The sequence below is a fragment of the Endocarpon pusillum genome, assembly GCF_000464535.1.
Source record: "Endocarpon pusillum Z07020 unplaced genomic scaffold C723729, whole genome shotgun sequence".
NCBI lineage: Eukaryota > Fungi > Ascomycota > Eurotiomycetes > Verrucariales > Verrucariaceae > Endocarpon > Endocarpon pusillum.
Window position 1 is genome coordinate 141,496 of NW_006913589.1, and position 20,765 is coordinate 162,260.

Below are 20,765 nucleotides of genomic sequence, written 5' to 3' on the forward strand. Positions count from 1 at the left end.
GTGTTGTAAAGTACTCTGTAGAGATGGAAAATTGCCCACCTGCGCCAAAGCCTCATATCGCCCACAAAATCCCAACCTACTCTTGTTTCACGAGTTATCTCACAATTCGGAGATACTACGGTTCGTCCGCTGCCGGTGTTGGACAAGAAACCATTGGGATAGTCTGAACATCTCTTCGTCCACGACGGACCCGCCCATATGGTATTGTCTCGCCTTCCCCCATTCACCAATCACAATAGCACGTCGATACGATTCTGGAAAGGGGTGCCACCAAATATTATCACTTCGTTCGAGGCAGACACTAGGCCAATCGGCAGACCTGCGCGTTAGCTAGAGGTGCTTCAATAGCCGTCGGCGACGAAAGAGTTCCAGCCATGTCTTCCATCGGTCAAATTGCAATGACGCAGGTTCTAGTACGCCGAAAGCGAGCTTCTCAAAGATGTGACAGGCAACTATGGGACCAGGCTGCAAAGGCACTGAAAGAGGACAATGATTCTACAATGGATCTCAGTGTCCTCAATGGCGGGGTCCCAATCAATGACGTACAGGCTACAGTACAAAAAACGCTAGACCAGTGCGTGAGGAAGAGATGGGTATATACCAGGAGCAATGGTGAGAAAGTCGTTCTCTACAAGATCCTCGAACGGATTGTCAAATGGGTGAATAAATTTAAAGAGGTCGGTGACATAACAATGCAATATGATCCCGCCCATGCCGCATTACCGTGGGCAGCAGTGCGTTTCCTGCTCCAGGGTGCTGTCAACAGTGTCGAGACATTCGGTATAATGGCCGAGGGCGTAGAACTCACGTCAAGGATTATCACCATATATGCCGAGGTTGAGAAGACTTGTTTGAAGGGAGTTTCTAAGCTTAAAACACTTCTTGCCAGCAGACTCATTACACTATACACCGCTGTTCTTAAATATCTTGCAAGAGCTGGCCATTACTTCAGTCAAAGCACGGGGAAAAGAGTTTTAAAGGGTGCCTTGCAAACCTTCCAATCCAGCGTGTCGCCATGGCTGAACGGGATAAGGGAGGCTGAGGCAGACGTCTCAAGACTGGTGGAGCTTGTTCAAGCTGAAGGTTCGTGTGTTACATGCTTGACACGTCAGCTGACCTAAGGGTTTACAGATCAGAAGAACATACTATTTGCTATGAAGAACGCAATTCATAAACTTCAGGACAGTATAACCAGCCCCAAATTACCGGATGATGAACGGCGCCGCCGAGTTCACAAATGGCTAGAAGCCATCTCGACGATTGAGAAATATCAAGCTTCACAAGCACTTCGTCATGGCGAGACTTGCAATTGGATATTTGCCCGCCAAGAATTTCAAGATTGGATATCCCCAACCAATGCGATTGACAAATGTAAGCTACAGTGGATCCATGGAGGTCCCGGATTTGGTAAGACTATTTTATGCGCAAGAATTATCGATTATTTGACCGCTAACAGCTCACATCCGGTGGTACATTTCTTTTGTGTGGCCGATGAAGACGCCAGACGTGAGCCAGATGCAATCCTCCGATCATGGATTGACCAGCTCGCACAGGCCAGTGTGGATGCATTGGATATTGTGTTTGATGTCTACAAAGCGAATGAGCTCCGATCACCCACACCCTTTGACTTGTGGAAGCTCTTCAAGACGCTGGCCCAAGAGGTGAGGTGCACCTTCGTCGTCGATGGTATGGATGAATGTACAACTATCAACAAAACTTCTCGATATCGCACCACAGATGCCCGTTCCAAATTCCTTGAATCCCTGATACAGGCATCAAAGGGGACAAAGGCGCGAATTCTTATTGTTAGTCGTGACAGCGAGGATATACGAGAACAACTGGGGAAGCTCTCTATTGATACAAATCCAATGCTCTTTGAGTATGGTATCTCGGTAAATGATACTCAAGACGACATTTGTCTGTGCTCTGCCCATATGGTGAACACAAAACTAGCCAGAAAGCCAGCAGAGCTGAAGTCACAACTGGCCAGCGAGGCCGCGCATAGATCAGACGGAATGTTTCTTTGGCTTCATCTACTTAGTCGGGACTTGGATCCAGGGGAGAACGCTAAGAGGCTTCGCAGGATTGTTTCTGAAATGCCTGCCGGGATTGACATGGCTTACGAGAGAGATCTTGAGAAGGTTGCAAACCTTAAATCCTACCAAAAAGAACGAGCAATTACCATTCTGCGATGGATTCTCTTCGCTGCCCGACCACTTACAGTCCGCGAGCTTGCTGAAGCAGTCGCCATTTCTAGCGCTGAAACTGAAGGTACTTATCCGGAGGATGAACTCCCCACCTCATGGCGTGAGGGGTTTGTTGACGAAGAATATGTGAACGCATACATTCGCCGATCTTGTGGGTCATTGGTCGAGCTACGTAGCAATGGAATCGATGAATCATTGGCTTTACAAACCCTTCACTTTGTTCACTTCTCTGTCAAAGAGTATTTGCTCCGGCCTGATACATCTGCTCCGGGCCGGTCTAGATTCGAAGCTATCTGCTTCCCCGATGGTGTACGGGAGCATAATCGCCTAGCGCAACTCTGTTTGCAATATCTTTGTTATGATGTTTTTGGTGGGAGAGATCAGGACGAAATTATGGGAACAGATCAGCATTATCCTTTTCTTTCTTATGCTGCCCGATACTGGTATACACACGCGTTGCACAATCAGATAATATCAGAGGACATTATGCGATATGCGCAAAAGCTTTTTAATCCCGCTACATCAAACTGGAGAGTTTGGTCCAAAGTTTTTGACAGGGAGTTGGGGTCCAGTGAAGAGGACCACAACCCTTCACTGTCGAGTGAATGCAGCACCTGTAGCGAGAAAGCGCAAGATCAAGAGCAAGACGGAGACCAAGACCCAGACCAAGACCCAGACCAAGACCCAGACCAAGACCCAGACCAAGACCCAGACCAAGATGATGATGATGATGAAGAAGAAGAAATGGCCGGGAATACTGATAATGACCTTGGACATAAAGATAGGCCCTTGCTTTCCACACAGACAACAGGCGGTGAGCTTGAAGAGGCATCGAACCGTGTGGCTTCAGTGCCACAAGCTAATGGCAGCGAACAATTTGACGAGCTTTGGCAACTGAAGGACCCAAGTCCCATATATTATGCATCTATGCTTGGTCTCACAGACATCGTGAAAGCGTTGCTATCCCAGGGTTTCAATTGCGCAACACCAGGTGGAAAGTTCGGATTTCCTCTACAAGTTGCAGTGGTCTATGGCCAACAGCAAATCTTAGAGTATCTACTTGAACATGGCGCGGATGTCCGCCAGCGTGGTGGTTTGTACGGTTCGGCTGTGGGTGCAGCAGCAGCGTTAGGGTTCGACACGATCATGGAGATCTTGATAAAAGCAGGAGCCGACCTTCAATGCGAAGACAAAAATGGTCGGAATTCGCTGCATAGTGCTTGCCATGCTGGGTCAATAACAATTGTGAAGAAGATCCTGGACTTGAGAGTAGATCTCATGAAGGCTTCTAGATTTGGAAAAACCCCGCTTTTCGAGGCGGTTGAGTCGGGACACTGCGACATCGTTTCCTTGCTCCTAGATTACGGAGTAGATCCGAATACTAGAGATGATGAAGGTTCAACTGTGCTTCTGGCTGCGGTAGCGCATGGCTTCAAAGAAGTGACCGAAGAGTTGATAAAGCATGGCGCTGACGTGGAAGCGAGAAACATTGATGGGATCACAGCCCTCCAATGGGCTGCATATCACGATAATGCGGAGCTTGCTACACTCTTGCTGACAAGCAGCGCTGATATAGAAGCCTTGGATGATGATAACTGGAGTGCCTTACACTATGCCGTGTCTTCAAAAGGCAACACCGTGGCAAAGATACTACTGGAAAAAGGCTCAAAGGTTGAAGTCTCGACCAACGATGGTTGGTCACCTCTGCATATCGCGGCTGAAAACGGGCATGAAGAGCTACTACCTTTACTACTGCAGAAAGGTGCAGATCTTGAGGCCGAAAATGCTTTATCTTGCACAAGTCTTTTCTCGGCGGTGTGGACAAGCAAATATGAGTGCGTTAAGACACTTCTGGCCCACGGTGCTGATATTTTCAAGACATCGGCCAACGGTAAAATGGTTTTAGATGAGGCACTTGAGCAGGAAGACAAGGACATGATATATCTCTTACTTGAACATGGAGCATTGTGTCACCTTGCAACTTCCAGCCAGTCAGGGGACCCTTTAGAGATCAGCGAAGAAAGGAAAGCACTGTCCTCTTCGGTAGCGAAAGCATTTCTAAATGGAGATTCAAGTGAAACTTTGCACCTAATTGAAAACAGCGACAAGGCTCATTTCCAGGACCTTCTGGACGACGCAATATTGCTAGCGGCATTGTTCAACGCAATCCCCTTGGCCGAGACGCTTTTGACCAAAGGCGCGAGTCTCGCCGCGATGACTTTCAACAAGCGAACACCCATCCATCTTGCTGCATCCCGTGGTTTTGCAGCTATGGTCCAAAGCCTCATGGACCACGGTGCAGACATACGCGCAAAGGATATCGTTGGCTCACAACCCCTGGATCTAGCCGTCGTCCGAGGTCTCCGTGCGCTCGATGCCTCCAAACTGCTGGTCGAAAATGGTGCGCTTGCGCAAATGACCGAAAACATTGCTCCCCTGGACGCCGGTCTGAAGAAAAAGCTACAAGGTTCCTGGACCGGAACCTACACCTACGCATCCTGGGAGAAAGATCGGATCGATCCGACAAGCCTGACGCTCATCTTTGTATCCGACGAACCAGAAACCAATCCTCGACGACCTCCTTTGTGGAAATGCGAAACCAGCGATACAGTCGGCGACTTTCAGGTTCTGGGTCATCTGCTGCCTGAAAGTAACGAGGTCAGGTTCATCAAACTTTACGAGACATTCGGCTGGCTATATCTTGGAACGTTGGAAGCGGAGGCCATCAGCATTAGTGGTACTTGGGGCAGTAATACGACGCTGAGGCATGGTTCGTTTAAGATTCAAAAGGACCGATAGGTGGAAAGGTGTGTCGTTTTGGAGTAGCTTGGGGTTTCCTCGTCATCAATGCTCAGGCTGAGCACCACTCGATACTGAGGGAGAGAATATAACAGTGCTCGTGTCTCATAGCAGGCGTCATTAAATGAACGCAAGGTCCCGGTTTGAGCCACTGTTGACTGCTATGACGGTCACGCGATTTTTTGTCCGTTTGTGCCCTGTTTGTGCTGCCAGAATAATCACACAGCATCAAATGGCAGCACTAGTATGCGGCAACCATCTATATATTCTGTCTATCCTCTGCAGGCCAAAGATCAAGAATCACTACTCAGCATCACAAATATTGCAGTACACCTAAAAGTTTTAGGTTCGTACCTGAACAACCGGCTCACCACTAAGAATGCATGGCCATAAGTAGACACTTGCCTGCTTCGACAAGGAGTTTGACGATATCCCGCACGAAGGGGATATCTTCTGGTGTAGAGGCATTGGGAGAGGAGGCGCCAGTGCAGCTGGGAAGCTGCGGACAGTGGACGGTAAAGCCCTGCGGTTTGAGGGCATCGATGTAGCTTTTGGTAGATTGGTGGATTGTGCCATGCGCTCTGCACTAGGACAATTGTGGGCAGAGAGTTGGCCATGGCAAAGCTGGGGGGTTATAATGGAAACTAAAGATGCTGTGGGAGTTCTGTAGAAACACCTAAAGCAGGGCTTGACAACTCGATGCGACATGTTTTTGGTTGTATGAACTGCAATTAGAGGGAGGGCCAGGTGGAAGCATGTGCGAAGGATCGGCCGTGGCAAGTTGTGTATGAAAGCTGGAGAAAATAGCATTTATTTTTGACCACCTCACTGGGCACAGACTCATCGTCATCACTGAAAGCGACATGTGGTTCTCTATTCAGGATCTATCGATTCGACAAGAAGGATGAGGCTAATCAGAGCTACAAAAAACAAGGTGGTTAAAAGTATATGCAGTCAAACGTTGTCAAACGTCGTCACGCGTACAAAATGTGGTCACGTGATACGGAACGTTCGCGTCTGCTGCTATTGCAATTGAAAGTACGGAGTACCCAGAGGTAGATTGCACAGTATACGGAGTACACACTACACACCACTACTACAGGCACATCACAAATATCATATATCCTTATTTTTGGCAACGGCTCTGGGCTCACTCCACTATCTCATCTTTGCCGTCGGAGAGTATCCGCATGGAAAAGAAGCGTTTCTGCGCTTCCAATGGCGGAGGCAATATCATGCCCAAGGCCTGCTCTTTCACGACTATCACAGTCCACTTTGAATTGCCGTGATTCGAGCTCGAAAAAGCGTAAACTCGTCGAGGATGTGGTTCATGATCCATATCTGCAGCCTTTCACGGCGATAGTAAGTTAACACCTGAGTCTTCTACTACATCACAGTACTGATAGTCCACAGCCATTACCAGACTCGGGCAGCAAAAGCACCCATACTTTTCTCCCAATTACTATGGTTGATCCATCGCAATTGCGTCTGTCGTACCTCGAGTTCGCTCCCGAACTTGCCTCTTTACCACCAGGTCGTACCTTTCATGCCGATTTTCCAATCTTCAACGATCGTACTCCCAAGCGAGATGTGAAGCTACTTGTAGCTCGTCTGGCCCCTAACGGTGGACTCTACATTATCGAGAATGAAGGAAGTGGGCTTTTTGTGGCATGTCGATTGCGGAGCTGGGTTACAGAGAATTGGTTTGGGGCAAATGTGACTGGCGATGTCGATAAGGCTATCCGGGAAAGGCTTTGCAGCAGCGATAATAAGTCGACTGCTGATGATATCTGTCCTAAGAATGGCCTAGCAACAGCCCGTGTGGCTGGCATACCAAGCCCGAAGCGACCGAAGAACAAGAAAGGTGTCCTAGCACGCATGTCTATCATGCCGAAAATGGAACCTGGATGCCCGTCAGCCGTAAAACAAGGGCAGGAATCCACGCTACAGAAAGAGGTGACGGCAGATCAACCTCCAGCAATAGAAACCCCTCCGGCGGACATGTCTAGCGATTCGTCGGTGGCAGCAAGAGGGCTGAAACCAGACGTCAGCGGAGCGCTGCATCAACCAGCAGAGATGCTTGATGCAGAAAAGGGTAGACCTGTTCCGGCTCCACCAAGCTTTGTTGACGACTCCTGCTCAAATGCTCACGAGATCCTACTACAAACCTTATACACATCGAAAAGTACTCTGGCATATTTCGCCAAGAGCACTCTCGCAAGAACCAGGGCCGCCTTCCGGTCGTCTACCACAGCGAGCACTTCTGAACTAGCCGAGTTCTATCGTGGCAGACTTATCACCTCTAAAAAGATGGACTTGAAGTATCGTGATACCATCCCAAAGATCATCGAGAACGCTATATTACAGGTGAGCCCTACTCCGAGCGCTGAGAAGCAGCTTCCCAAGTGCTCCAAAAGAAAGTTGAACAGTAGGAAAAAGCTTGGAAAGGACGGGCTATACGCGGGGGAAGAAACCTTCATACGAACGTGGTGGCTCAATCGGGATGGAGCGAAGAACGACTTAACAGGTGTGAATCCACGAGACCAGGAGATGCAAGCTCTCCTCAAAGAGCTAAGAAACCGTGAGACACAATTGCAGATCATTCTCATCCTCGAGATCTTGACATTGGAGCTGAGACAAGACGTCAGAACTGGGGGAAGTGTCTCAGTTACAAGCGTGAAAAAAGAGCCAGATGATGACTCTACCGGCATTCTAGCGAAGACGCCATTGAAAATCAACGAGAAACGAGATCTTAGATCTGACCTTGACATTCTGGTGGATAGACTTTGCATATATCAGAGCGTGAGCATCATCGATCCCATTACGGCCGATGAAGCAAAGAAGCAAAACGGCGAATCTGGGAACGAAGTCAGCGACCAACTCCGAGACTTCTGTTGCAACGTTATATTGCCGTTCTACCGTCACAAAGCACCAGATCTTGTCAAAGAAATTTCTCGCAAGCTAGGTGGGCCAAACTTGTCCCCAAAGAGACCAAATTTCTCCTCAAGGACATCATCAGGTACTCGGACAAAGCCTGGAACGGCAATTGATACATATCGACGCTCTATTCCTCGACAGACTCTCGAGCGTGTTCTGAGCGAGGAACAAAGTAGTCGACAGTCATCTCCACCAATGCTGATGCGTTCAGCAACGGCACCGATGGGTGGTGGTAATAGTGGCAGCCTCGATCCAGCAGAGACGGTCCCACGACCCAGCAGTAGAGGTAGCCTACAAAAGTCGCGCACCTTCTCCAACCGTGAGGTCGACCTGGTAGCAAGCAGCAATGCCCATAACGCGAAGCGGAAAAAGCTAGCAAACCTGGCGAAGCAGAAAGAAGAACTGGATGCTGCTATTCATGCTTTGAGAAAGCCGAATAGAGGCTTAGTGGGCATGGAGATCATGACGGAAGTTGAAAGGAGAAGAGAAGAACGGGCCTCGTGCCGACGCAGTAACCTCGAAAGAAGGGTTTCCGACCAGAGTCTTAGTGTACAGATCACAGCGACACCCAGGAAAGGGGAGATTGTAGGCAGTATGGGACGGGAAGTATCCAGCTTGAACCAGACATCTATCACACAGTTAGGAGATCGGGTAAACTCGATGCCCGAAGAGCCCGTCATCCCATCATCAACGGTCAAACCTGTGAACAACTTGCAAAATCAATTTCTCAGCAAAACTTTTGATACCACCATGACCAAGCGACACATCCATCTAGCTGCGTACGAGACACCATCACGTGGGTCTTGCAGGACATCCAACCCTCTCGGCTTGACCACAAGCACTCATCTACTTCAGCAGCCCGATCTACCAGCAACAACCTACTCGGGATCCAAACCCACACTCGTTCAGGCCACACCGTCTGCCAGCCGGCTTAGAGCCGACCACGCCAACCTCACCGAGGTCGAGAGCACACCACTTCGAATGACAAAATCACATAGACCGGTCACCATGTTTCAGTCGCTAAAGAAAGCAGAAGTCACGATCGAAGACGCCTTCCGTGATGCCCCCATCGTCTCGGAGAAAGCTGGAAAGGCAATGGACAGAGCTATGAATGCTGGGGGTGCGGGTGCAGGCAAGGAGGCTTCTATCTATGCTTCTTTGGGATGGGACGACGATGTCGATGAATTGCTGTAGTTAAATTGATGCTGAATATTACCATGAAGATATTATGGATGGCAGAAGTCACTCTAAGAACTTGAGTAGTGTGCGTGCACGTCTATCACGTGGATATGAGTAGTTGTTTGTAGATTCAAAAATGAAAATGAAAATGAAAATGAAAATGGACATTCCTCAATTGCCTGTTAGCGTGTTGGGAAGACCAGGGGAGAGTCTACCGTCTCCACAAGCAGGGTTACACTATCAATCTTGCAACTTGGACTTCTTCGTGCTCTGTCATTATCGTGCCTAGCCAGAGTGTGCAACCTTTTACATTTCGTACGTAGTAGAAGCAGTTTCTTTCTAGAACCTTGCCCTTTTTTTGGGCTGCTTAGAAATGTTACTCCCTTTCGGGCAGCCTGACCCGCGCAACACGGCAGGGACGGTCGGCAGGAGTCAGGCCTTCTTCTTGGTAGCCTCGTAAGATACATGATTCATTCATCAAGATAGAAAACTCATAAAGCTTCTTTTCAAGTAGATCTAGCTCATGAACAACACTGCAATTAACAGCTTCCTGTAATGGTATCTCATTCAGATCGTCCCCTTCGCCAAAGTCACAACTCAAACATTTCCTGACGATCTTGGTATATCTATCGCCTAGGGGTCTTGATGCGCTTTTGCTCACCCTTTTTGCCCTGAAGAACTCAGTGTTTCTGTCTTCTTGACCAGTATGAATGTCGACTGGCTGTTGGAGACTTCGCAGAGGTGCCTCGAAAGAAACTTCAAGGAGCATTACACCAAGACCAAAGAGGAATGGGTTCGGAGCAAAGTTCCCACGTTGTAAGGTCGAGGTGCGAGGAACTGGCGCGTGAGCATCCTTGAGAGCGACATCGACGTACGGTTCATTCAAATCGGGAAGGTACTGAGGCATCTTAAAGTCGATTCCTTGGAAGAAGACATCATCGCTGCACCATGTGTCCTTCAGCCACGGAGTAGAGTGGAAAAAGAGGAGCGTTGTTGAGAGTCGCGTGGCCAATCGAATTCGTTCCAGCTGAGGGATAACATTATAGGGCATGTCAGTCTGTCGCAGTCTTTGGAAAAACATTTTTCAATGAGCTCGAAGAGGAGGATGCAAAGCTTTTTGTCAGACTCTGAGCTTGCGTATCAAGGCAGATGAGATGGTTAGTATTCGAAGAACTGCCAACAGTTCCAATACATTGATCTGAGCCTGCCAGCAGTTATGGTGAAAACTTTGATAGTTCGTTGCAGAGGTTGCTGTCAGAGTAGAGATCTAGTAAGCCAGTATCAGGCTGTGAACTTTAACAAACCGGTAGAGGCGTTGGCCAAAAAAATCGGTCGGACCTCTGCTGGCCTGTGAATGAGCTGACTAAAGGAGCGGGAAGAGACACAGCGTTCACTTGCAAAGCTGTGCTAGGATTAGTTAGTGTCGTTTCGCTTCCTGATAGACTTTTCAGTGAACCCGAAGGTCTTGACTTAATGGTAAGTCACGTAGGCGGGGCGTTGACACTGCCGCAATCGACAGTGAGCTGTCGAAAGGTAATGTTGAATCGGATGTCTGGAGTGGAGTCACTGCAAATCGGCTGTAGGTTAAAATGCACCTCATGTTCTGCGTGCTTGATACATGCAGCTCTTAATGCCTTGTGTAGACTTTCTGCGGTAGTCTTGACGAGGTCAAACCTCGGGACCTCTCCGCGAAACACAGCTTTTAGGCACCGCTGTAGGCTTTGCAGCTTCAGAACAGCTTATCTGGGCAATCAAAGAGCAGAAGTCTTCAGTAAGGTCTCTTACACTGTTGAAGAGCTTCCGAATTTTCGAGCCTTTGAAGATAAACTTGATCTTCTTACTCATAAGACGAGACCGTCTCTTCCGGTTACCGGGTGTGCCCTGGGTTCACTATCAGTGAAAAGACTGTTGTGATAGATTGGAACTTGATGGTACCGCTTCCGACTCATGAACCACATCCTCAAATCCTTGACACTCGGTTTCGAGTTCATGGAGTTGATTTTCAATCAGACCAAGAGAACCAATGAAGGTATTCAAATTATCGCCCAAGTGCGTGGCAAAGGCATATTCAACGGTAGGATCAGTCCAGCTTATGTGCCCAGGATCTTCAAGCATGCTGGGAGCCTCTTCTTTTCCCACACATAATGAGATCAATCTTTTGCTAGCTGCGTTAAAAATGGCTTGCTGAACTTTGATTCTGATGGAAAGATAAGAGAGCTCAGACGTAAAGCAACGGTAATTTGAAAAGACGGATGCCGCCTTAGAGTAGTGTTCTACTGCAGCGATGCCCAAAGGTAAAGTCGCAAGAACGATTCTTAGCTCTGCCATGAAAGGCAGGTCTCCGTTCGAAGAGTGGCAAGATAAGGAAAGACTTGAGCATTTGTCTGTGGCATGCGTAGAGCTTTGAGTGGTAAGGATGAGAAGGGGGCACGGGGAATATTGACACACACAATCAGGAGCTCGAGGTCTGGTTCGAACTTGATCTAACCTCCATTCGAAGACACAGCCTCGAGGGACAAGTGCAAGCGTGTTCCAACCATTCTAGTAGTATCAATGGACCGATAACTTGCTCAAGTAAATTGTCTACATCAAACGGCATAGCTGCTATTGGTAACTTCCTGGTCTGCGTCAGGATACTCTTGAGTTCTTCAACGTCGTTGCAGAACTACTTCCTTAATCCCTCACGAGGCGGACCGCGTGGGGCAGTGGACTTGGCTCGGATTTCATTCAGTTGTTTTCAGCGGTATGCCCTACCCGCCATCTCCATCACAGCTCCTGATGTAATGAAGACATGTGCTATTACGAGCGGTATGATTTCTCCTGTGGAGACAGCAAATGGGGAAATATGAAGCTCAGGTGTGAAAATGACTATTGTATGGGGGAAGCTTGCCCAATGGTGCCGGAACCGCTCGACGGATATATATACAGGCTCCAAGAGCCGTGTCAATATTGCAAAGATATGAATTCAAAAATTTATCGGATTGAGAACTCAGAAAACCCCACCGGACGCTGGCTACAGGACAATCCGCAGAGATGGCGACCGAGTATTGTGAAAGCTCAAGATCGCCTGGTATTGCTTCGCAGTCAGTTGGTAGAGCTAAACAACAAGCGAAGCTCAGTCCGCAGAAGTTCACTAGATCCAAGCCCGCGGAACGATTCTAAAACTAATACCGGACACCTGGCCACCTTCTCTCATCCTGAGCCCATTCGTATCGACCAAAGCGCGAAAAACCAAGTAACAGCCAATGTCAACGCTTCAAAGAACAACAACCTCGGATTCACGTCAACGTTTTTGAAAGCTTGTCAGCATCTGCTAGCTGAGATTTGGAAATGCTGCAGCCGTGACCAGGAGCGAGCAGTGATCCGGCAAAACCGAGTTCACTATGACCTCAGCCGTCTGATCTTGTGGGGCGACTTGTTCGATAGTGGACAACTCGATGTCTGCACAGAGAAATCTGCAGAGATACGTGATTGTGTACTCAAGATCTTTTACAAAATCGGTACAACTTTGATAAAAGGTACACCAACCTGAACTTCTCTGAAGGCAACCAACTAGCACTGCTAACCACGCATGAGAATTGTAGGCGTATTAGAGATCGAAGCCGTCGCCTCCACATCCCCAAATGAAAATATAATAAGTCACGTTGACGCGGTCACTGATCACCTAGAAACGACAAGATCTATGCTCAACCTTCCTGACGATTATGATGAGACTGCTGATACAGATTCCGAGTCATCAGAAGGCGCCGACTCTCCCAAACCAATGGAAACCAAGTTTCACAGAGACCTGGAGAATTACATCCTATGTTTGACGGATCTCAGCCCAACCCTGGAGGAAATTCTGCAAGATGTGGATATGTCTAGAAAAGATCAAGGAAATCAAGCTCAAGGAATTTCCCCCCAGTCTATCGAATCTGCAAAACAATCTGTTATAAACCTATGATGAGTTCGGAAAACGCAGAGAGTGGACTTAAATGACAGCTTAGGGGACCGAATTTGCAAAGGTTTACACGAATTGGCAAGCAGATTTGCGACCAATTTCTCTCTGGATTAGACGAAGGAAAGGAAAGACGAAGGTGAAAATCGAGAAGAGAGTGGAGACGCGAATATCAAGAATGTAGAAAGGCGAGAGCTACACCACCGACTGAAATATCAATATCCGTTAGACAAATCCTCAAGAATATGCTCCACTAACCACAAAGACAAGCCCGTCTGAAGTAAAGCCTTTCAGGATATCCTCCTGCCAGTCTGCATGAGCGTTCATTGGGTGGAATTTCTACACGTAACCCCTACGTTTTGTCTGCTTTTGATTGGTCAGTTTCTCCTGTAATTTCGTTTCTAATTTCGCGGTACCATGCAGTCAATTTGTACGTATATCTACACACTCTGTTCCTTAATTAAACAGAACAACTTTATTGGGATATGGCCAAATTGTTAACACCGTTAAGGCTCACGTGAAGTATATGTATAGCATGCGGCTTCTATGCATTTCACCAACATTTCTCGTAAGTCACGCCAAGCATGCAAGCATGTGCAGCGTGTACGTACACAAACAGAGAACTCTGTAGGGAGTACCATCGTTCGATGTTAGGAGTACATTCTTTGTTGTCATTACTGATAGTGTTTTACAGCTACGCGCTACCACAGATGCTGATGGTTAGACGCTTTGGAAAGACTCTACCGAGCACAGTTTTTTGGTGGTTCAATAGACTCACCGTAGCTCGTTGCTCAGCACGCAACGAGTCTATTTCTTCTGAAGCATATGCGACTCAGCGAAGCTGGATTTCCAATCCATCGTGTCTCTACTCTAGCATGGGTGGTCTTTCGATGCCATGGCTCGCCTATACATCATCCGTTATCCATTAGGAATGATCCATCCAATCACACTTCCGCACCACTCTGCGTCCAAGCCTTATGTATGCCAATTCAGCTCTTGTCCCCCCTTTCCCGCTGCACCTCCGCCAACCCCTCCCTCAACGCCTCAATCGCTCTCTCAATATCTCCCCTCCCCTCATCCATAACACTAACCCCCATATGCCCGAACCGGATATACTTGCTCGCTATCTCCCTGTGCAGTCCGCCCGCAAACACGACGCCCTTCTTTGCCAGACTCGGTAGGATTTCCGGCGGCGTTAGCCCCTCGGGCAGATACATGGCCGTCATGCCGTTGGCTTGATTTTCCGGTTTCGAAGCTACCTGGTCCAGACCTAGATCTGCTACCGCTTTCTTGACTTTCTGGCTCATCTTCTTGTGCTGCTCGAATCGTTCGCTGAGGGGGCGGCTAAGGACTTGTGTCAGCGTCGTGTGGAGTGCGTGTACTAGCTGGGTTGGAGGGGTGGCGAAATAGCTCGGTTTCTTGGTCTCGTAGTTCTGCATGATGGGTAGCCAATTCCTGAAGCTGCCGTAGTACGATCCCGGCCGGGATTTGCGGTTGTGGAAACTCTCCATCGCGCGCCCAGAGCACATTACTATGCTCAGCCCTGGGGCGCAGCCGATGGCTTTCTGCGACGCGGTGAGGCAGACGTCGATGCGCAGGTTGTCGAAGTGGAGCTCCTCGCAGCCGACGCTGCAGACGCCGTCAACGATGAAGAGAGTGGAGGGGGAGACGCGGGCGAGAAGCTCGGAGAGAGATTGCAGGTGTGAGAGCACGCCGGTGGAGGTGTCGACGTGGGTGACGGTTAAGGCTTTGTATTTCTTTGAGGTGAGGGCTTTTTCGATCTCGGGGAGCTGTGGGCGGTCGCCAACTGGGGCTTTGAGTTGAGTGGCTTTGATACCATAGGTTTCGAAGCAATCGGCAAAGGAGTCGGCGAAGTAGCCTGTGTGCAGGACTAGAACTTCGTCGCCGGGCTCGACGACATTGGCAGCTACCATGTCCCAGCCCAGAGTACCGCTGCCTGCTATGACAAACGGTTGTGATTGTGGGGATGTGGTTTGGAAGAGCTTCCGGAGCATGCTTAGGGTCTCGCCGAAGGTATTGCAGAAGGGGACTCCGACATGCGACTCGGCGTAATGAGACATTGACTGCACAACATCGTCGTCCAACTCGATAGGACCAGGAATGAGGAGAGCTGGATGGGGCGGTTGGCCCGTGGCCTTTTCTGTACTCATCTTTGCCGCGGAGGGTGTGGAGGAGGAGCGGCTCTGATGTGGGAGCGGAGAGCGCAGAGGTGGGCTGTAAGGTAGATCAGCGGGGGTGGAGGAAGCTCTCTCGGTTGCGTAAGGTGTGTTGAATGGCTGAAAAGGAGGTCTTTGATCCAGGTGTCGTGAGATGAGACTCAATCGTGGCACTGCTCTTGAGGGCGCCAGGATTGACAACAACCTCCTCGCGGGGGTAGGCGGGCACAAATTTCAGTAGCAATGCGGGGGACGCCAGCGTTGGCCTCGGTGGAGACACGTGAAAATAGGGGTTGAAGGTTGAATGTGGGCTTGTACAGGAAAAAGACGTGGTCGGGAGTGTTCCACGGTTCAAGCTGGCCAAGTAGGCCAAGTAGTTCTCAGTATGGGGCTCTGAACAGAGGAATCAGCTGTATCAAGCAGCAGGGATTGACGCGTCAAGGCGTCAAGGCGTCGATGCGTCTTTGCGTCTTTGCGCAACTTGAATTCAGGAGATGCGAGCAGGGCTTGGCAACTGAATTTGGTATCCAAGTCCTGCTCAGAAATGCACACAATCCATTCATACCTCTGTCCTTCTTGCCATGCTATGATGCTACCCACGTCCTCCATGTCGAGGTCACCAATGCCAATGCCATGTTTAGTACCACATCTGAAGAATGTCCTCATCCAAGTGCCTTATATTCACATGCGCAATCTTGACAGGGAAGCTTCCCCGCCAACAGCCTCGCTGACCCTAGAATGTTTGCTGGAGCGGTACCAGCAGCATGGAGTCGGTAGATACTACAAGAGTATGTGGTTCTATTTCTGACGAGCTTCATTTCCTACCCAGCTATCATGGAAAAGGAGTACGTACTACGTCGTACGACAATCACCGATGTGGAGCCCCGTACGCGCATCCTTAACTAGTGGCGAGTCATCTCTGGAGCCTACACACCTTCTCCCAGCTTGCTCCACTGTTATTCACTGTTGAGAACATCCAAGAAACCGAGACATGCAGAATTTGGCATGGAAACATCGGGGGCAAAGCACAGGGACCGGTTTCCATGACAAAATCTGCTCTGAATGGCTGCGTTTCAAAGGCCGACCCTGCCAAACCTCTTGATCCCCGTCAATTTCTTCTCAGTGCATGAAGCGTCATTCATAGCTCCACAAACAAAATCTTCCCATTCATCAAATGCCCGGGCCGAAGTCAACCGTGGCATGATCGTCACTACGGTATATGATTAGGGGTCCAGTCAGCGTGGAGTGCTGGCTTACGTTACAACTACTACGTAGTATATTTTGACATTCCCTTTCTTCTCGCTGTCCTTTTTGTATCTCTTTGGCATATTTGCTTTCTCGTACCCTACAGTATGCGTTCCTCCATTATTCTCGCCCTCGTGGCATCCTCCTCGCTAGCCTCTGCCGCCTACAAGGGCTTCAACTACGGCGCCTCCTTCACCAATGGAGCCGTAAAACAACAATCTGACTACGAAGCCGCCTTCAACGCTGCCAAATCCCTCCCAGGCGCTCCCGGCTACAACAGCGCCCGCCTCTTCACCACCATGCAAGGCGGCACCGCCAACGGCACCGCCAACACGCCCATCTCCGCCATCCCCGCCGCCCTCAACACCGACACAACCCTTCTCCTCGGCCTCTGGTGCTCCGCCGGCGACGCCGTCTTCAACAACGAACTCGCCGCCCTCACCAACGCAATCGCCCAGTACGGCCAACCCTTCGTCGACAAGATCACCGGCATCTCCGTCGGAAGCGAGGACCTCTACCGCGCGAGCGCCATCGCCAGGGAGAACGGTGAAGTGAACCCCGGCGCCACACCAGACACCATCGCCCGCTACATCGGCCAAGTGCGCTCCGCCCTCTCGTCCACAATCGCAAATAGGATCCCTATCGGCCACGTCGACACCTGGACGGCCTGGGTCGACGGCGCCAACACAGCCGTCATCAACGCATGCGACTTCATCGGCATGGACGCCTACCCGTACTTCCAATTCCAGGACGTCGGCAACGCCAACGCCGTGTTCTGGGAAGCCTACGACAACACCGACGCCGCCACCGGCGACAGACCGGTCTGGATCACCGAGACGGGCTGGCCCGTGACCGGACGCACCCTGGGACAGGCGGTCCCGGGCATCGAGAACGCGCAAAGATATTGGAAGGAGGTCCAGTGCCAGGCCACGGCCAGGGGCATCAATACTTATTGGTATATCCTGAACGATGGGCCGTCCACCCCGTCCTTCAGCGTGCTGGGCGGCCCCGAGGGCCAGTCGCTCGACTCCAGGCCCTTGTACGATCTCTCTTGCTGAGTCAAGACTAACACTGCTTGGGTAGTGGGCCAGCTACTGCACATGGAGTTTCTGTCTGAAATGAATAGAGGGATCTTCGGATACATCATGTAAATATTGGGATACGCTTGGAAGAGAAAATTAGAGACTTCTAATGTTGAGAACGATCATTACACACACGCCAGCTGCTTGGATGAATCCCTGATGTTTCGCCTTTTCCCATCAAGCCCGCTCGTGTTACATTCTACTTTGTCTAAGGTACTCGAGTAGCATGACAGGTAAAACAGCAGGAAGAAGAGCCAAAATCGATTGATTGACTCGGCTTCACCGTCTTCGGGCACGGAAGAATTTCGAGATCTCTTAGCGATCCTAATGGCACCTTTGCACAGCTCCCAACCCAGACCAGACCAGAATCATAGGTCCATTATTTACTTGACCTTAGGTCTGGCGATAACAAACTCCTGTTTCTCCATGTGCTCACTCAACCCCCATGTCGTAGTCCAAGTCGACATCAATATCGAGATCATTCTCGTCCACATCCAGATCGATCTCAAAGTCATCCTCATTCACGAAGTTGCTTCCCACATTTGTCCCTAGCCGCGTGCCAGCCTCTCCAGCTCCGCCTCGGCCGATCTTCTCGTCTTCTTCGCCAACGTGTGTTGCTGCGTCATCCTCCTCCTCCTTTGGTAGGTGCATCTTGACATACTTCCACATCATGATCTGGTTCTCAATTGGTATCTCCTCCAGCCGCAGTTCATGGCTAATCCAGGTGGGTAAGACGTCCACGCTAGGCACCGTCTTCTTTATGATATGCGCCAGCTCCTTTTGTCTTTCTAGAGGCAACTTCGGGAGATTGGTACGCGTGAACTGGACCATCTCTGGAGTGAGTATCTGCTGTGCTGAGGTAGCTGCAATGTCGAGAGAGTTGCTTTGTTGTTGAGGACCAGTCGCGGCCATGGTAGCACGGCAGAACTCATCAACGAGATGCCCTAACTGTCGATATAAAGCATCAGACATGTTGCGATAGTCAATCAATCTGCCATTTCGACGTTCCTCGAATGCTTTCGGAGAAAACGTACGGATGACATGAAGAACTGCTTCTTTTTGTGATGGGATCAACAACATTTGCTCGATTTTCTGGGCAATGAAGTCGCGACTCGATTGTGTAAGTGGGCTACTCCTATTCAAGGGCTTTCTATTTGGGGGTTGGGCGGATATGCAACCCTGTGGCTTTGTGGTCTTGCAGACGGCTGCGCTGAGACCATTTGCGTCACGAAGGGATGTGACAGGTTGTGGAAAAGGGTTGATTTCGGTCAGCTGAGCGTTGGCGGATGGCAAAACTGAGCGTTTTTGGATGAGACGGTTTTGATCTTTGCGATGACTCGCCCCTGTCTTGCCATGGTACCAGGCGCTCTTGCTATAAATGTTGTTTGGCCGAACTGCTTTCTTTGATGACAGCTTCAAGTTCCCGTTCTTGCTTGCCCAGTCACGACGGTGGCTGACTGACCTACTGTGAGAATCTGTCAATTGAGAGACCTTCCCGTTGCGTCCCTTGTTAGCAGAACTCCTACCATACTTGAACGTCTTCTTGGCCTTTGTCTTTCCGTTCCTTGTGGCAGAGATGGTCTCTTCAAGACTGCGGTCAAGTGCGGAGACCGAAGGCTGAGAGAAGGCGCTCAATTCTGCGGATGAGAGCCATCGGGGCAACTGAAGATTCACAAAATCCGCAGAACCATGGTCTTTCACGCAGTCACTGGTTTGTAGGAAACTGAAGCAGATGTATTCGTCAGTGAATTTCTTGAGATGCTCTTCTTTCCAGCCAAGGTAGTGCTCTTCTCCAGTATACTCGCCAACGATTTTGCGTGGTGCTTCTTCAGTCCCTTCGAGCGTCAAAATGTTTACCTTGGCCACTTCACTGATAACAGTGCAGTGTATGCCTTGTGCAAAGAGCTTGAACTGCCAGATGACTTCGAATTGCTCGGCTGACAGGTTGTCTTCAGAGGCATGCGCAACAAAGGTGATGGAATCACTTGGGGAGAAGGTGCGTAAGGGAATGCCTCCGCTGGGTCTGCTGAATGGAGCTAATACATCAATAGCGTTGGTTGAAAACACGGGATGAGAGATGGGGAGTGAGACGGTAGTAAAGCGTTTGGTGATGGAATTTGTTGTGGGATCACCTGAAGATTCTTGGTCGATTCGGACACATATTCTGTGGTGTTGATCGGCAGAAGTCGCGAGGGGCATGCACTTTAACGACATATCGGCGTTATGCGGCTCTCGAGGAGCATTCCACGCGGATTGAGTATCTGGCATAGGCAACCCTATAAGAGTACTATCGAAGAGGGTGGCGTAACGAACCAACGGATCTCCCTTACCGCCTGGTCAAGTTGTAGGCCTAAGTTGCACCTTAGGCGGACGTGGCAAGACTGCCAGAACAAGAGGTTTCTCGTCTTGTAGCGTGGTAGAGTCTCTTGATCTGCATGAGAGGTGGATAGGATGCAGTTCGTGGATGCAACAAGATGATCCAAAGGTGTAATGTTATGGATGGATTGTGGTGGCATGCAGGGTCTGTCGACGGCAGATGGGCGCTAGGCAGCCTTGATTCTTAGCGATCCAAAACCAGTGTTTGGCCTGGTAGGATATGCGTACCTAGCGAGAAAAGCTTCTGCAGCTGATGAAAGTGTTTCTTCCTGGTAAAACTTGGGTCTCGGAAACAAGTCCAACAGCATCAGCCAGTATACCTGCCCTTGGCAATGCTTCTCTTGCCGGCACATCGAGATTTTTGACCCACTATCAGGACCGGAACCTATGGTGTCCCGAGACATCACCTCGTACTCGATCTGTCATGTTGCGCCTGTCTCAAGGACAGCGACCAGCAAGGAGATCCCTCTGGGCTCAGTCATTTCAGATCTCAAGGTTTATTCAGCACCTGCCCTTGAAGTGGCCGGTTCAGAGCTTGCGAAATGATAACCAATGAAGTCCATTCAGGTGCTAGAAACTTCTGTCAATAGAAGAGGAGTTCTCCAAGCCTCCTTCATCAAGCGCAGGAAGACGGGACGATAATGGCTTGATAAGATCATAAGTCCTGCACCAGAGTGGGAAAGAATATTTCATAGCAAGATCTTATCAGGAAACAAAGAAAGAGCAATAAGGCTTCTTCGAAATGAATTGTGGAAGCTGCGAGACCAGAAATATAGACGAGGCTTGCGTCTCGATATACCTCGACAAAAATGATACAATACCACTC

The 20,765-nt window shown here is 49.6% G+C and overlaps 7 protein-coding genes across 7 annotated transcripts; 4 read left to right on the forward strand and 3 right to left on the reverse strand.

Annotated features, from left to right (window-relative positions):
• Positions 1-374: 374 nt before the first annotated feature.
• Positions 375-5,006, forward strand: EPUS_04598 (uncharacterized protein; the record flags this gene model as incomplete). Its single annotated transcript, XM_007788874.1, has 2 exons — positions 375-1,083; positions 1,132-5,006. 2 exons carry the CDS (start codon positions 375-377, stop codon positions 5,004-5,006), a joined length of 4,584 nt encoding a protein of 1,527 aa, XP_007787064.1.
• Positions 5,007-6,224: 1,218 nt separating this feature from the next.
• On the forward strand, positions 6,225-9,137 carry EPUS_04599 (uncharacterized protein; the record flags this gene model as incomplete). The annotated part of the gene is made up of 2 exons (XM_007788875.1): positions 6,225-6,368; positions 6,420-9,137. The coding sequence occupies 2 exons, from the start codon at positions 6,225-6,227 to the stop codon at positions 9,135-9,137; spliced, it is 2,862 nt and encodes a 953-aa protein (XP_007787065.1).
• Positions 9,138-9,498: 361 nt separating this feature from the next.
• On the reverse strand, positions 9,499-10,173 carry EPUS_04600 (uncharacterized protein; the record flags this gene model as incomplete). The annotated part of the gene is made up of 1 exon (XM_007788876.1): positions 9,499-10,173. The coding sequence occupies one exon, from the start codon at positions 10,171-10,173 to the stop codon at positions 9,499-9,501; it is 675 nt and encodes a 224-aa protein (XP_007787066.1).
• A 1,908-nt stretch (positions 10,174-12,081) lies between these two features.
• Positions 12,082-13,065, forward strand: EPUS_04601 (uncharacterized protein; the record flags this gene model as incomplete). The annotated part of the gene is made up of 2 exons (XM_007788877.1): positions 12,082-12,640; positions 12,707-13,065. The coding sequence occupies 2 exons, from the start codon at positions 12,082-12,084 to the stop codon at positions 13,063-13,065; spliced, it is 918 nt and encodes a 305-aa protein (XP_007787067.1).
• Positions 13,066-14,048: 983 nt separating this feature from the next.
• On the reverse strand, positions 14,049-15,230 carry EPUS_04602 (uncharacterized protein; the record flags this gene model as incomplete). The annotated part of the gene is made up of 1 exon (XM_007788878.1): positions 14,049-15,230. The coding sequence occupies one exon, from the start codon at positions 15,228-15,230 to the stop codon at positions 14,049-14,051; it is 1,182 nt and encodes a 393-aa protein (XP_007787068.1).
• Positions 15,231-16,588: 1,358 nt separating this feature from the next.
• EPUS_04603 (uncharacterized protein) lies at positions 16,589-17,539 on the forward strand (the record flags this gene model as incomplete). The annotated part of the gene is made up of 1 exon (XM_007788879.1): positions 16,589-17,539. The coding sequence occupies one exon, from the start codon at positions 16,589-16,591 to the stop codon at positions 17,537-17,539; it is 951 nt and encodes a 316-aa protein (XP_007787069.1).
• Positions 17,540-17,995: 456 nt separating this feature from the next.
• On the reverse strand, positions 17,996-19,831 carry EPUS_04604 (uncharacterized protein; the record flags this gene model as incomplete). Its single annotated transcript, XM_007788880.1, has 1 exon — positions 17,996-19,831. One exon carries the CDS (start codon positions 19,829-19,831, stop codon positions 17,996-17,998), a length of 1,836 nt encoding a protein of 611 aa, XP_007787070.1.
• Positions 19,832-20,765: the final 934 nt, after the last annotated feature.